At 42.2% G+C, this 16,183-nt stretch overlaps 1 protein-coding gene across 1 annotated transcript; it reads right to left on the bottom strand.

The window, feature by feature from the left end:
- Positions 1 to 1,584: 1,584 nt before the first annotated feature.
- Positions 1,585 to 9,191, bottom strand: lfng (LFNG O-fucosylpeptide 3-beta-N-acetylglucosaminyltransferase). Its single transcript, XM_004552238.6, has 8 exons — positions 8,653 to 9,191; positions 4,792 to 4,840; positions 4,469 to 4,571; positions 4,237 to 4,390; positions 4,057 to 4,142; positions 3,491 to 3,656; positions 3,318 to 3,403; positions 1,585 to 3,232 (listed from the first exon to the last, which is right to left on the bottom strand). Exons 1-8 carry the CDS (start codon positions 9,061 to 9,063, stop codon positions 3,166 to 3,168), a joined length of 1,122 nt encoding a protein of 373 aa, XP_004552295.2. The 5' UTR covers positions 9,064 to 9,191; the 3' UTR covers positions 1,585 to 3,165.
- Positions 9,192 to 16,183: the final 6,992 nt, after the last annotated feature.

Consider the following 16,183-nt stretch of genomic DNA (forward strand, 5'->3'; position numbering starts at 1 on the left):
AAAAGAGTCCATTACAGACAAAGCTGATATTGTTGATACATAAAAACATTATTAAATATAGGGCGGAAAGTGTGACCCACCAGTAATTTTTTATTTTGAGCCCAGCATGAAAAAGTCCACTCCTGTACATTTAATCTATCACATCTTGTTATAGCAGCACACAAAAACATATCATTTCCCTTAAATGACAACTCTTCTGGTCTACCTGTCAATCTAACAGTGAATCTAACAGCCACCTCCACTGATAAATAAACATTTAAACTGGCACAACAATCAAGAATTTGTTGTGTGTGCGGTTTTAAATTTCTTTGGACTCTTTTTTTTAATATTAACCAGGGTGGCTGTAGCACAGAAGGTGGAGTGGCTTGTTAAAAGGTCAGCGGTTTAATATCTGACACTTCTAGTCTGCGTATCAAAGTATCCTTGGGCAAAACACTGAACCCTAAGTTGCCCATGATGAATCCATCAGAGTGTGTGAATGAGGTTTGTGTGAGTGTTCAAATGGAATAGAAAATCATTCTATGAGTGCTTTAATTACGTGGTTTCTGTTTGGTCTTGTTGTTCTTAGATTTGATGATGGTTAGGCTCTGATTCCTGTTTTGATGTTCATTATCATTCCTGTGATAACTGGAATGACTGCGCATTGGTTATTCTTGGATTTATAGAGTTTAGTGTTAGTTTTGTTTTATTTTAGCTGTTATTTGTGTTTCATTTAGTGCGCGGGACGCTCCTGTGTCTAGTTTGCACATTCTCCTCATGCCTGTGTAGATTCTCACTTGGTACTCTGGCGTCTTCCCACAGTCTAAGAACATGTGGTTTTAGGTTAGTTGGGGGATCTAAATTGTTTGTAGATGCCAATGGTTGTCTTTATGTATGGCAGCCAGTCTAAGAAGTACCCTTCCTCTTACCCTATAACAGCACGGATAAGTGCAGGGAGGGCTGAGAACACCCGGGCCTCCGGCTGCTTCTTTCATCATAGTAATATCTGTTGAATATTGGATTATGAAAAGCCATCTCTGAATGTAGAGGGGATGTGTATCATGAGCACAACCACTACAATTCATGCTGAAAGGGTCATTTTCTTTCATTGTAAAGTCATGTGTACTACAGCTATCAAATCCACACAGAGGAATTAAAAATAAGCCTCAGCTATAAAGTAAAACTGAAATACTCATATAGACCAGTCTTTAGCATAGTCACAGGTCTTTAACCTGCCAGGCTGTTTGTACAAAGTCTGATATCTAAATGCAGCAACGTGAAAATCATCATCATCCTGTGTCTTGCAGATTCTACTAAGGCCGCTTCCACACCTAAATCAAACTATTTCCTGTACTGATATGTCATCTGAAACAGGCTGTCTTTTGTGGTCTGTTACTCCCGAGAAAGGACAAGTGTGGAAAAAAAACCTTGAATCTCCCAGTGTCGTCCAGAGTTCACGAGTGACAGTTTTGTTACAAGATTTAATGTGTGATTTAAGTTCAAGTGTCCATAAAGGACCAAGTACTACAAATAGGATTAATGTGAGCATTAAGTGTAACATCTTAAGCTTGCAAGACAGTCAAATAAAAACATTACCAAAAAATGGAAAGTTTCTCAGTGGTTATACATTTTTATTCAGCGTTTTAGGTCCCACCGTGGGTCCCATGGTAGTTAATACCAGGATCAGCTCATAATCCCTGAGGAGCCAGTTATTGGGAATGAACTGGTCAAACCCTCCAGATACTGGAGAATAAAACACCACAGTCATTTAGCACAGTTTAAAGCAGTCCCACAAAAAAAAAAAAAAAAAAAAAAAAAAATACAGGTCATTAAGTGTATGTAAACCACAAAGGGGGAAATTACATTCTAAGCATAGACAATCCCTACTCATTTAAACAAAGGCACAGTACACAATACTGTAATCAAGATGTATAGCGTAACCCAATATGGGTGAGAAATGACACAGAGGGAACACAGACACCTCCATGAGGAAACGCTGATGTCGCTTTCACCTCGCAGGCCTCAACAGTAACCAGCTGATGTTATGTGTAAATAAGGAACATTCATATTGACAACAACACAGAGGCTCAACAGTCTTTTGTGCAAACTATTATAGACTGCGGCTCAGTTTACCCATCTGGTTCTCCTTTTCTGTGCTACTGATTCAAACTGCTCTTGCTTTTCTTCTTCGAATGGGAATCATCCAAACTAAAAAGACAGTAATTCTTCTCTGTTGTACCTTTCAGAGGTGAGGAGCAAACATCAGCCCATTTGAAACACAGCTGTGCAATATTAAAAAATAAAAAAATAAAAAAAAAGACTTGTCAAAGCAAAGCAAAGGTGACTATAACCCCAAAGCAAAATCTCTACCACTCATTACTTTTCCTTGATTGTAACTAATGCAAGGAGTGTTATTAAATACATCAAAAGGAGCAAATGTTGAGATTTTGAGGGGTTATTTTTGTTTTTTTTTGTTAGTTTGGGACAAATCTGAAGTATATCATTAGAGGACGTAAACTAGGTAAGTTCGTGAAATAAAAACAAAACTATGAGGAAGGGAAAAGTGCTTTGTCCTGATACACATCAGATTGGATCGCCAAAGGATGCATTTGAAAATCTGCCAACTGCCAGCTCAGGTTATGGGGAATATAACACTGTTAACTTAAAAGCACAACAACATCTTCATATTAGAGCAAATGTCCGGAGTCATCTGATACAAAAGAAATACCCAAAAAAGCCAATTAAATGAGAAAAAAGCCCAAAGCCTACAAACATAGACTTGAAGGGCTCTGCATTTTAAAAAGCAAAAAAAAAAGTGTTAATGTAAAGCTGGCAAAAGGCTCAAATATAAGACAATACATTCTATGAGAATAGCAGATACATTTACAAGCAACATGTACATCACAAAGCTCAACTGATTGCCTGCAAAGCTTAACGATGAAAGCTACTTCCTGCAGAGCTGAAGTCCTCCGACCGTACCCCATAATACGGGATGAGGCTCTGGCTCCAGAGAGGAAGGAAGAGTCCCGAGGCGGGCCGCACAGCAGCCCAGTAAAACTATTAAAAACCATGCACCACTGCAGCAAGAATACAGCAGCCACATGGTCTAATACCAAACACTGGTCTCCACGAGCCTTTCAGATACCGAGGCAAGACGGAGACGAGGATGAGAAAGGAGCGGTCGCCCTAATAGGGAACCTGGGGAGGACACCACGGGGTGTCTGGGTACAGGAGACAGTGCACAGACTTGAACCTGGAAGACAAGAAAAAGACTTAGATCTATGTTGAAAATGTGCTTAAATTAATACGTCTTATAATTAAGTAAAACAGCCCCTCACCTTGATGGATCCTCCTCTACTGGAAACGCTCCTTTCAAATTGATGATATTGCTCTTGTTTTCAAACATCCCATAACTTAGAGTGATCTGAAAAAAAGAGCAAAAACGTGAACACCACATTCACTCGGATTTGCCCTTTTCTCGAGGATGCAGAATGTCCTATAAGCCTCTCACCTGCTTGTGAATCTCAGATCTGGACACCTGTTGCAGGTTTTCCAGGTGGGAGTGGAACAGGTTGCTGCGGGTCAGGGGGACCCCCAGAACCGACTCGATGATGTAGCCGATGGTGCAGTCGTCCGGAAGACGGATCTTCTCGGCTGTGTTCATGAAGTGACCGCCACTAAAAAATAAGAAGTCACCTGGTCAGTGCCAGTGTACTCTGCTCTACTGTACGAATCCTTTCTACTGACAGGAAGTCACTTTGAAATTGTAACATGCCTCTGAAACACCTAAAGCCTTGCACCTACTTTCTTATAATGGCAGTTCTAGAGTCTCTGGGTGTTGCAAGCTGGTTACAGATCCAAGTAAAGACACGCCCAAGGTTGGCATTGTGATGTGGGTGGGGATTTGGGGCACTACTTCTTGCCTTTATTTTTATTGGGCTTTAGCTTAGAAATTTACTATTCCAAATGTAGTAATCCATTGGATCGACTATTGAGGACGTTTGGGGGTTTTTGTAGTTTATGTGTTCACTACAAGGCAAATGCAATCTTAGTGCAGCATAATTACAAATATCTTACCTGGCCCATGGACTCATCTTCAGCGCCAGACCCCGACTCACACAGAAACCTGCTCCTCCTGTTGCAAACCAGAAATTCACTGGTTTCTATAAAAGGAGAACGAAAAGGTTATTAATGCTACCATCTGGCGAGTCACCATTAAAATATATACTGCGATATCAACAACAATCTTCAGCATACCATCTTATTGTCGCCCAGCCTCTCTGTGGCCTCTATTGGCCGGTCCAGACTGGGTTTGCCGAGGTACATGTCCTGGGTGTGGGGGTACTGGGACAGGTGCTTCACCAGGGCCCGAACATTCACGTAATTGTCATCATCTACGTGACAGAACCACCTGCAAAACAGAATAGTTATTAGATCAAAGCCATTCTCGGCTAATGCACAAGTGAGCGTTTTCTAAAGCGATGCTTACTTTTTCCCCGACTCGATGAACTTGTCATATTCCACCGCCATCTTGCAAGACAGAGCTTGTCGGCTGTGTGCCGCAGAGCAGTTGGTGTTAATTGCATGACTCCCTGTGGCGGTCATGAAAGAGACAGAGTTATGGCTTAAAACATAAGGCATGGCATCATCAAAGAAGCATCTGTGTATTTCAAAGTCATCTTTCACAGAGGCAAAAAGCTCAGAGCAAAATTTTTATGGCATTTAAAATGGGATTCGGTTTCTCATTGATGGTGCCTTTCTCAAACAAAATGATCTTTGTTGGCAACTTGAAAGCTCCCTCATAAAACTTACCAATTTTCTTCTTCAGCTCATCATCTTCTCCATCTGTGAAGATGTACGTCTGTAAACAAACAAGGGAAGTCACAGATAAGGAGACTTGGCCTTCAGAACCACAAAATTATAGCTACTCTGGCTGATCATGTGAAGTGGCCACACGGTCTTATTCAACAGTGTGTTCAAAGTCTCTCTCCGTCACATCCAGCTGGTGTGATTAGCATCAATCAGCATTGCTTTTATGCAGTGGAAAACGCATTGAGTTAAACAGCCTCCTGCTCTAATAAAGGCCTTTTGTCCTGCATTTTACTCTCACCATGGCAACTATGCAGCCGCCCCGAAGCATCCCAGACAAACAACAAAGGAGGAGGCAGACTGTCCGCCTCCCACACACACACCCCGTTCATGTATCACATCCCGTGGCTGAGCCTCGTCGCTCTGCTGGACCTGCTGCCGAGCTTCAAAATGATTAATGCTGATAAAAACAGCAGCATGGAAAAAAATGTCTGTCTCTTTGTCTTCGCATCTGTGTGACTGACAGATTCAAAAACGTTAGAAGAATTAAAACCACCAGACTGCAGGCACTTGTTAAATGTAGCAATTAGTCATAAAAGGAGTAAAGAACAAAGGGCACCTTACAGGAACACACTTAAAAGAAGCGGGAAGAGATTAGACTTCTCTTTATGACAACTCACACAGAGCAGGTGCGAGCTGCTGAATAGCGGTGATGAAAAGGCGGCCGGCCCCAGGCTTTGTAACCGCCAGTAGTCTGTTTACTCTTCACCTCAGGTGAGGCAGCACCTGCCGAACACCACGCTATCCTATCTACGCCACGTGTCTCTACATGCCAGGTCATGCTCCCTTAACCCTCACTTACAGATAGAGCTCTAATGCCTGCACGTTCACCACCATCGCCCTGCTGCTGAGCAACTGCAATCTGTGATGTGCATCTATAAGCAGGCCGCTGACTTTACTTGAATTAAATGAAACATCGGTTGCTCCAGTTTAGTTTTTGTTTTTCCCCCCAACACAAAGCGAGGCTGCTCAAGCAGTTTGTGGAACAAATTCTGAGCAGATGTTGCTCAACGCTAAAGCCATGAGCCTGTATTTGTTTAGGGAACAGTGGTGGTTTCGCTGGTGAAGGGATCAGAGGCTGGCGCTGTTTGCTTTAAAGCTCGTTCAATAGACAGCCTAATCACTGAGGCAGCTGCCAGAGCTGCCTGGCTACTGACAGAAAGAGGAGGAGGGTGGATGGAGGAGCGGTGGTGGGATTCTCACTGCTGATTAGTAAATCAAAAACCGTGTGTGGCCAGTCACCTCCTTTTCACCCCGTCATCTCCCCCCCACACACAGCCAGAGCCTCTTGAATAGAACAATGCTGTGAGTTTTCATGCTGGGTAAAGTCTCCACTGGGTAAACGCTTGCCAGCATTTGCATACAGCTGCAGGAGTTAACTAAAGAGAAATCTCCCAGTGAAGTTTTTTCCTTAGTCATTGTTCCTTCACTGAAAACTTAAAAGAGCTACTTTCATGGAATACTAATTCAAACAAAAAGAATGCACGAGAGAGAAAAGAGATGGTCCTGTGTGGAGCAGAGATAAGAGGCGAGAGGGCAAGAGGTGAGGAGAAGAGCGGTGCTGCGCTCCTGATCACAGGAAGGTCTGGCACGGCCCTGTCTGAGCTGAACGTGGTGCCTGGCTGGCTGCCTCCAGCTCCACAGGAAGGAAGGGCACTGGGCTCCCTTCTTTTCCATCATCCACCTCCACCCCGATTCCTTCCCCTTTTTGTCCCAGCTTTTCAAAGCATTTCAGCACTTTTTGTGCAGACTAATAATTTGGCAGACATCACACAGGATTAGAATTGTTTCATCAGGGATGCAGTAAAAGATAAGTTGATGGCATAAAACACATGCATTTGTTGATTTCCAAATCAGAAGTTGCAGATTAACAGCAGGATTTCCTCCTTAATGACATCCACCCACTTTCTGACCGCTTGTATTTTATTTCTTTACACTGAAGCCATTTGAATAACTGAACTGCAGCTCCAAGTGGGTTTTTTTTTCCTAAATGCTAAAAGATCTCATTGTTGGACGGCTGGCTAATTATCAGACTCTTAAGAGAGGAATGCATGGCACACCACCGTGAAGACGTCAGTGCCAGCTGTCCAGACACTTGAAATAATTTTGCACACTGGAGGAAAAAAAAAAACGCTCATATGTGCCAGATTTCCAAATGAACTCTGGAAAGAGAGAAAGTAAAGAGGATGGTTAGGAATTAAACTTTAAACGTAAAGTCCCAGCTACTGAATGTTTTTTTTCCAAAAGCATTTATTAACAATGTGCATAAAGACCCAAACAAGCTGGATTTACAAAAGTGTTATTTATGCTATGTATGCGCTCAAAGATTAAGAAGGCCACAAGCACTATTGTGTCAACAAACCTATCACAGAGATAATCTACCTTCCCTGTTCTCACAGAAACACCACCAGATCACATACTGAGCAGATGTGAGAAGCAAGCAAGTGTAAAAGCCTGCAGAAACATACTTGCTTATACAGAAATAATACTTTTTGTCCCTTGTGTCTGATACTCCAACATTGATGCAAACTCCACAGATGTCCATCAGCTGAGCGTGAGAATCAAATCTGATCACAGAGGATGACCATATGTACATGGTGGGAACTCATGAACATCATATGGCTGGCATTAAGGCCTTCCATTGTGCTGTCTCCCCTGACCACCTGGCACCCCTTCTCCAGGAACTCCTTCATGCATTGTGGTGCTCAGTCTGTCCTTTTTGTCCATGCAGCCACCTACCAGCTGCCTGCCTCTCAGCCCTGCTGATAATTCTGTTTTAAATGGGTTAACTAACATCATCCACTGCAGTAATTGCAAACAATTAGCAGAAGCTGTTCGCATGTAAGCAGCTGTTGCAGATCATGGTTTGATCTACTCCATCTAATCATTACTCCTTTTCACACAGTGATTGTGACAGTCTATTATTATTTGAAACCCTGGCATCAAACAGATCCCCTTCAACTTTATTGCTGCTTGGAATAAAAAGAAAGCCTTTATGTGACTGTAGCCGAAACAAATTACAACGACTTCTGCAAAAGCGCATGTGAGGTGTAGGATAAAATCACTTTGACTAGCTACCGTTTCCTCAGCCTTGTCTTTGTGCACCCTCTAAAGGAGCTTGGTTTTCAAGGACATTTTCATACTCAGCGTGCTCATTCCCAGCATAAGCAAGCCTATAGATGCACCCTTTTGTCCCAGGCATCCCCTAAACGAAGCCCCCACGTTCCCATCCCTCCACTAAGCTTGACCCAGACTCAGCTCCCACGTTCCCATGGAGAGAGGGGAGACAAGGGGCTGGGAAAGCTTTTCTTCCCCCTTCAGAAAGAAGCTTTGTTAGCCCTGGAAGGGGGACAGCGTTGGAGTCGGTGGCTGTGAAGCATCCATTGCACCGGGGACATTCACAGGGACACCTCAAAAGAGGGGGGATAATAGAGAGAGGGGAGAGAGGGGGGTTGAGAAAAGGGGAGAAGAGGGAGTTCTGAAACTGCTCCCTCCGTTCTCAGGGACATCACTCAGGGGAAAATAAAAAGTGACAGAGCAGAGGGAATTCAGCATGGTGAACAGTGTGGCCGTTTCAGTATGTCATCTAGTGACAAGGGGAACAATAAAGCACCGTGAACAGCGATGAAACATCATCATCACCTGCATGCGTACACTGGATTATTGTTACAACTATGCAGTGCGGGCTTAATAACAATGACATAATCTACAAAGTAAATCACTGAAATCTTTACTTTTCGGATTGTGCACGCGCAGTGTTTTGATAACGAGCTGAATGTTCCATGCTACATTTTTCCCATTTACCTGTTGCACGTTTCTGGAGATCCATGTCTCCAGAAGCAGACTCAGCCGGGACTGGTGGAACTTCTTGGTGGTCTTCACTGCGATGAAGATGTCATCCGCGCTGATGTTCTCAGCTGGAGGGGGGTCCGCGAACGAGCGTGCGGGCTTCTCCACCTCCCTCCGTCCCCGGGTCAGTTTGGTGAAGTAAGCCGAGAATCCTTTCTTATCCCGTGCGCTCTCGGGCGGTGCGCTCTCCCCTTCCCCCGGCGTGGCATCTTGGAGCAGAGAGCGCGTACCGATGTCCCGTTCGCTCGTCACCTCGCTCACCTGCACCCGGTGATGCTGCACAGCAACCAGGAGCAGCAGCAGCAGGCAGAGACATGCTGTGCAGGCTACTGAGATTGCGGTCTTCTTTCCATTATTTTTCAACATGATTAAACCTAAATACGACTAAAACCTATAAAGCGCCTAAACGAACTCCCAATGCAAAGTCCATATGGTATTTTTTTTCCTCAATGAAACTCAAAAGGACAAACACCAATTCAGTAGCGCCGCATAGCTGTATAATACAGGAGCGAACGTTCACGAGGAACATATATAAGCTTCGACACTTGGCCACGCCTCGTGGGAGGTCCGTGAAGCCAGCGTTCAGCCTGTGATGCAGCAACGGGGCGTGCGTGCGTGAGTGCAGCTTGTCCTTTCACAGATCATGAAAGTGAACGTTTGACCCAAGTAAAACAAAAATTGCAGCTGGTCACGAAGAAAGGTGTGTTTCAGAGACTGCGCCTGGAGAAAAAGTGCATCATCCCCACAATGCTGTGACTCATCAGCTAATAAAAGGATTCTGTTCACCACACTGAAATCACGCTTATTTTTCCCCTCTTTAAATTTCTTTCTTTTTCAAAGTGAAGCTATTTGAATTCGCCCGAGTGTGAACCGGGTGTTCACCAGACAAACAGCCTCCATTGTTCTCCATTGACCTTGAGAGGCCACTAAACAGTTGGCCATTCCTGAACACTTGTTATTCAGATTTTGGCTCTGGCAATGGAGTGCTGGGATGCTGACCAAAAGAGATTCATTTAGACCAACATTCAGCTGGTGGAGTCTCAATAACCCGCAGCAACCGTCAGGTTTAGGCAGTCTGGTCAATCACATGGGCAGTGTTGGTCAAGTTATCAAGTAATCAGTAACTAATTACTGATTATTTCCCCAAAAAGGTAATCCCGTTACTTTACTGATTACTTATTTTCAAAAGTAATTAATTAGTTAGTTACTTTGTTACTTTTTAAAAACACGATTTACAACCTGAATAGCTGATAAAGCGATAGATCTTTCAGCCCAATTCTACTTTTTCTACATAATCCATCATACAAAATGTAATCAAATGGAAAAGTCTCTTTTTAAAACTTGTTTTATTAGTTTTAATCTTTTAACTTTATGCATCAAGCAAAAATGTAATTATATGCAACATTCACTGACTGTAAGAAATTTGTTTAACATTTAAACCTATTTTCTGCACATTCCAGCACATAAAATAAAATATTTTTTTGTGTTTACACTCAGTCTTTCAAATAGATGCAAGTAAAACACGGCAGAAAATAAATAAAATCAAAGACTAGCGGTCCTGTTGCTCTATTTTCACCTGTAAAGCAGGAGTAGGGTAGGCGGAGGTTTGCCCAGGTGCAGGTGAGCCGCAGCGGTCAATTGAAGAATCCGCGAGTTTCTCCATGAATTTCCCATTACGTGGTAGCGTGGTGCTTGCTCAGAAGTTTAGGGGTTTTTTCGCTGTAAAAATAAGTTTTCTTCCCACGCGCAAGGGACACTAATGTTTTTGTCACTTTTTATGGAATCAAACTCAAAGTAAGGTCAGTACTTCCACGCTTTAAATGCTGCACGCTCATACTCTCTCCCGCACTCTATATATTATCCATTGTTGATCTGCACACAGCTGTTGTCACGAACGTGGCACTCGCTTACGTCATTGTCATGAGACATTCTCGCAAAAAAATCACGTTTTTAGTAACGCAGTGTGCAATAGTAATCCCTTACTTTACTCGTTACTTGAAAAAAGTAATCGGATTACAGTAACGCGTTGCACATGGGTTTATTATTATCACAGTGTTCTCCTAAGATGATCAACAGTATCCAAATTAGGATGAAAAACTGCACAGACCATAATGATTGTAATACCAGCAAACTAACAGTGTCCCAAAGACTAGGCGTATCAGGGGCATCAGGAAAAGATCAACAGTCACACTTGTCCAAGTCTGAAGTCTGTGTTCCTGTTTGACTCTCTAAGTCTTTGCAGCAGTTGCAGTTCAAGAAATGAAATCAGTCTTTTTAAAGAATATGCACAAGAACAGCATATTCTCCGCTGCAGGTGTTTCATTCTGTCTAATTCTGAGACACGCAAGACAGAAGTTACTTCTCCGCTCTGTTGCTCCAGACAAGGCTCTTTGTCCACCTTTTAACAGTGAGCACAGAAAGGCGTCTAAAAGAAAGCATGAGAAACCAGGCAGAAGGGGCTGTCTCTGTGGCCTTCATTAATCTTCAGTCAAACACCTCTTTCTGCTGGGTTTGCATGGATTTCTTCCTAGCAAGGAAACTGTGTTTTGGCTCTTTAGATTTGTGAAACAATGTCAGCTGTTAAAATGGCAAGTCAAAACTCTCTCCAGTCTTAGAAGCCTCTGCTCCCTTTCCCGCCTCCCTCTCGGTTCACTTGATTTCAGCCATTTGAAACGCTTTCAGATGCCTTTCCTCTACCTCCTCTTTGACCTCTCCATCTAACATTACTGCTGAATACCAGCGGTATTAAACCTAGTTTCTTCAGACGAGGCCACTTCCTCACCACATTGACCACAAACCCACAAATAAACACACAGTGTGCTTGATTTTTCCCTTTGAAGGCATCAGTCTGTCAGGGGATCTGAGCCCAGATGATAAAATTAAAGGGTTGCTATATATAGCTCTTCTATTTCCAAAGGAGGCTGCATGTGAAACACATACAGCAGGTAAAGAAACCCAGGATGAAGTGGGACAGCGTGATCACCCAAGCCCACAAAAAAATCCACAAAAACCTGAAAACACACTCGGCTATAAAACAGCATGGAAGACATTAGCTCAAGGCAAGATTTTCTTTCCATTTCTTTCCATTTGTTTAACATTCCCGAGGATGGCTCCATGAATGCTGCTGCTTTTTGAAGCCTTTGTTTATTAGTGAATATTTCAGTTCCAGTCTTCCATGGTATATGCCATGTTGCTTCAGTACCGAATCTGTGACTTTCACACAGTGTCAGCAGACCAGGTCAGGACATTATTTGAAGTTGCCCTTTTTCATATGCAGTCTACTTTGAATGCAATCTCATTACTGGCAACACTCCATTTAGTTTCAGCAAGAGAGCTGCATGGACAGAGCTTGCAGGAGGGAGCATGGATAAAGCACGCTGTCTAGAGCTGTGTTTAAACAAGAACTCTGGAACATGTTAAGAGAGTCAGATTGGAACAGTGCTCAAAGTTTTCTCCTCTGACACATGCAGGAGGTAGAACACAGGACAACAATAATAATATGCCAAATTATTGTTACCCTGGCACAACTGGAAATCACTCTATAGGGCTACTAGATATGCAGCTGATTAAAGATCATCCAACAGTGTGAAAAGAACTAATGTCTCCTTTAATGTTCCTTAAAGTGGGCTTAATAATCAGATCTCAACATTTAATAAATGTTTCTGTGAGTTTTGCATTTATGAGTAACACATAAATCCTATTACTTAGGATTTATAAGTAGATAAATGTTTGATAAATTGAGTATAAGACTCTGTATTTTTGTTCTAAACTGATTTAAAAATAATTATTTAGCTAATTTCCTAAGGTATACATGAGTTATTACAACTGCGTTTCACTTGTCATTCATTTTGGAGGATTTTGTTGCAGTTACTAATATAATTTCTGACGTTATTATAAATGCTAAAAAGGGCGAAATGAAGTATAAACTAGTCAAGTTTGATTACTTTCATTTAACTTGCTGAACTGATCAAATGAATGTAAAGAAGCAAGCATATAACCAGTATGCAGCGCATGTTTCAGATATAGCACACTGTCCAATTTTATAAAAACACTAACCACGGTGGAGGGTGGTACTGGGCACCCTGATCAAAAGTGGGACTGAATCTATAAAAAAGTACAAATGGAATAACACCACACTGAGATGGGAGCCAAGTGGTGGGATCAGTCTTCAGTTCTGTTTATTTTCCCACCGTGGACACACTATCTCTGATGGGATTACAGGTCACACCAGAAGTGAGAGCCAGGGGACCGGCCGTCCGCCTCAGATCTCGGTTTCAGTTTCCCTCCTCATGCTACATTAGCGGAAACTCTCCAAAGACCGCAACCGAGAATGCTTCAGCTGCTTTGAGAGGAGTAAATATGACCCATTTTTCTTGATTTACACACAGAATTCCCAAAAGTCTGAAAGTAGTTCCTTCACGTGAGCACAATGGAAGAACAAAACAGAGTATAATACAAGATAAAGTTCAGATAAAACACGCAAATACTCCCATCCTGAATATTATTTTCATACTGTATTAGTGTGGAGATATTCAGATAGTTTACTTGAAGAAATATTGCCTTTTTATGTACATTTTAGATTTGGTTGGTTTCCAGCCTGATATTTTTATTAAAGTTTTTGCATCGACTTTTACAAAAGACAAATTGAACAATATGCCGTTTTCTTTTTAAAGAACATAAAGCAATATAAGACATACACTCCCACCTCATAATTATAGCAGTACCAGTGGGTGTACAAACAGAAAAAGGAAAAAATCCAATCTAATAATACTAGTAACAAACCCTAGGGTACAAGACAACAGTTCCTGAGTGTACAAGGGAGATGTGGAGAGTATCCAAAACCCCCACCTGCACACAGACACATAAAAACCAAAACACACAAACAAAAAAGAAAAAAAAAAAAAAAAAAAAAAAAAAAAAAACCCCACACATAATAAATGGTCAACTTAGTTATAGGGATAAATCAATTCTGTTAGAGAAAAGAAATATGTATAAAGTAGTTAAATAAATACCATCATAGAACGCAGGCACAATAGAATCCATATACTTAAACTTAGGCCTCTTACTTGAACATAAGATAAGAAAAAATAAAATACGATAGAGTCTGAGCTGGCTAATTGGGAGCATTGCGAGACCGCAAAGTCTGAACATGATCAAAAAAGGGTTGCCAGGTCTTAAAAAATTTGGCCGTAGACCCGCGCAGGGTGAATTTAATCTTTTCGAGTTTGCTAAAATGCAGAACGTCTCTGATCCAGATTTCCCAGGATGGGGCAGAAGGGGACTTCCAACATAGCAATATTCTGCGTCTTGCCAATAAGGTGAGAAATGCGACCAGATCCGCTTGAGGCGTCGGCAAGGCAACTGAATCAGGAAGAACCCCAAACAAAGCAGTTAAGGGCACAGGTTGGAGGGTTAGCTGAATGATCTTAGATAAAATCAAGAAAATATTAATCCAGTATTGTTTGAGGGATGAACATGACCAAAACATATGCATTAAAGAGGCAGGTGTTTGATGACAACGGTCGCAGTCAGGGCTAAAATTGGGATATATTTGAGCTAGTCTGGCCTTAGTCCAATGTACACGGTGCAGAATCTTACATTGAATCAGCCCATGTTTGGCACAGAATGAGGAGCCATGGACCCGGTAAAGAATTTTATCCCAAGAGTCATCCTGGATCACACACCCCAGATCCTGCTCCCATGCCAATTTGATAGCCGAGATTGAAGAGTTGCCAAAGGAACATATTCTCCCATACAAACAGGAGATCAGGCCCTGTAATGAGGGCGGAGGCAATAGAAGGTTATCAAAGTCATGATAAGAAGGTCTAGATGGGAACTGAAAGGATTTCTCCTTAACAAAACTCCGGATTTGTAAATAGCGAAAAAAGTGACTTTTTGGAAGGCCAAATTTCAATGAGAGCTGTTCAAAGGAGGCAAATGTATTCTGAATGTACAGATCAGAAAAAGACCTGATACCCAAAGAGGCCCACAAATAAAAAGCACCATCAGCTAACGAAGGCTGAAAAGAGGGATTTTTCAAGATGGGTGATTGAAGGGGAAAAAAGGTCAACTTAAAATAACGACGAAATTGATACCATATTTTCAAGGTAACTTTGACAATAGAGTTATTATAAGAGCCTGTACTCGAAGGCTGCTTTTGGGCATAAATCAGGGCTGGTAAAGAGGCTGAGACACAGGAAGAAGTCTCCAAACTGAGCCAGGCCGGGGCATTATTCGTGTCTTCCCCCTGTAGCCAATACCTGAGAATACGAATATTACATGCCCAATAATAGAACATAAAGTTTGGTAAAGCCATCCCCCCCATCTTTTTCGGTCTTTGAAGATATGTCTTGCGTATTCTGGGTGTTAGATTTGGTTGGTTTCATGAAATATCTATACTGTCCATCCAAACTGTTGCGCTTGTGATACACTTCTCTGTTTTCACAATAGGATGTTTGTCTCTAAATTGTACAAAACCACCTGTTGCCACTGGAAACAAGACACAACAGCGATACTTCACAAAGCTCTCAGTAAACCCAAGAGACCACTAAAAGCTGATGAATTATATAACAGGTGAATTATTTCCATATCACAATGCGTACTGTAAGAAGTAAGTTGGTGGATGAATAGCCCAGAAAAGCTCGTGTTTAACAACAACGCAGTGTTATTACATTCTTTTCGATTGCATCAGAGCAACTCATATCCTGTTAATTGTTTGATGCATTCCTTCCTTCTCATTCCATATTGAAAACTACTGCAAATGGGTTTTGCCTAACCCATCTTTTCAACCGCAAAGTTTTCTATGTTTGCTTGCCATCACATTGAGTACACTTAACTTTTGATTTTTTGAAGAGGGAATCAGTAGCAATAAAGTTTTTTCTTAGATAAATATAAAGGAAAAAAACCCACAGCAGTCTGAGCCAAGAGAATTTTTTCCTGAAGAGGAGAAAACCATAACTCTGCAGGTCCAGTGAAAACAGGAAACTCACTGCTGGTAGCTGATTTTAAAGTTCCACACACACCGCCGTCATATTCGTTCCCTTCACACTCTCCTCTTTGGTACTACAGCTATTTGCATAACTGTTCAGACCTGACAGTCACCCCCTGCTTCTGCCCTACTTCCAGTCTGTCAGCCTAATGCTTCCCAGCACTCTGTCTTTGTGGCAGCTCTTGTTGTTCCGGGAGCATCAAATGATCAACATATTAAACTGGGAGGACTCTTGTCTATTCTGGTCTGGTCTTCTGCCTCACATCCAAGGCCCCAGACTTAAATGCATTTAGTGGGTTGGCCCCAATTATGGATATCGGCTGGGGGCTGTCATGGTTTCCTACTTGTTGTTTCACCAGTGTTACGGGGGGGCTTTATGTTGTGAAACACCGAGAGTTGGAGAGATATGATCTCTGTGTGTATTGTGGTGGAAGAATAGGGCTGTGGGATCTGATACTGTGGAAATGACAGGGCAGTCTGATGTGTCAGACTCTCACG

This window comes from Maylandia zebra, linkage group LG4, assembly GCF_041146795.1.
Source record: "Maylandia zebra isolate NMK-2024a linkage group LG4, Mzebra_GT3a, whole genome shotgun sequence".
Classification (NCBI taxonomy): domain Eukaryota; kingdom Metazoa; phylum Chordata; class Actinopteri; order Cichliformes; family Cichlidae; genus Maylandia; species Maylandia zebra.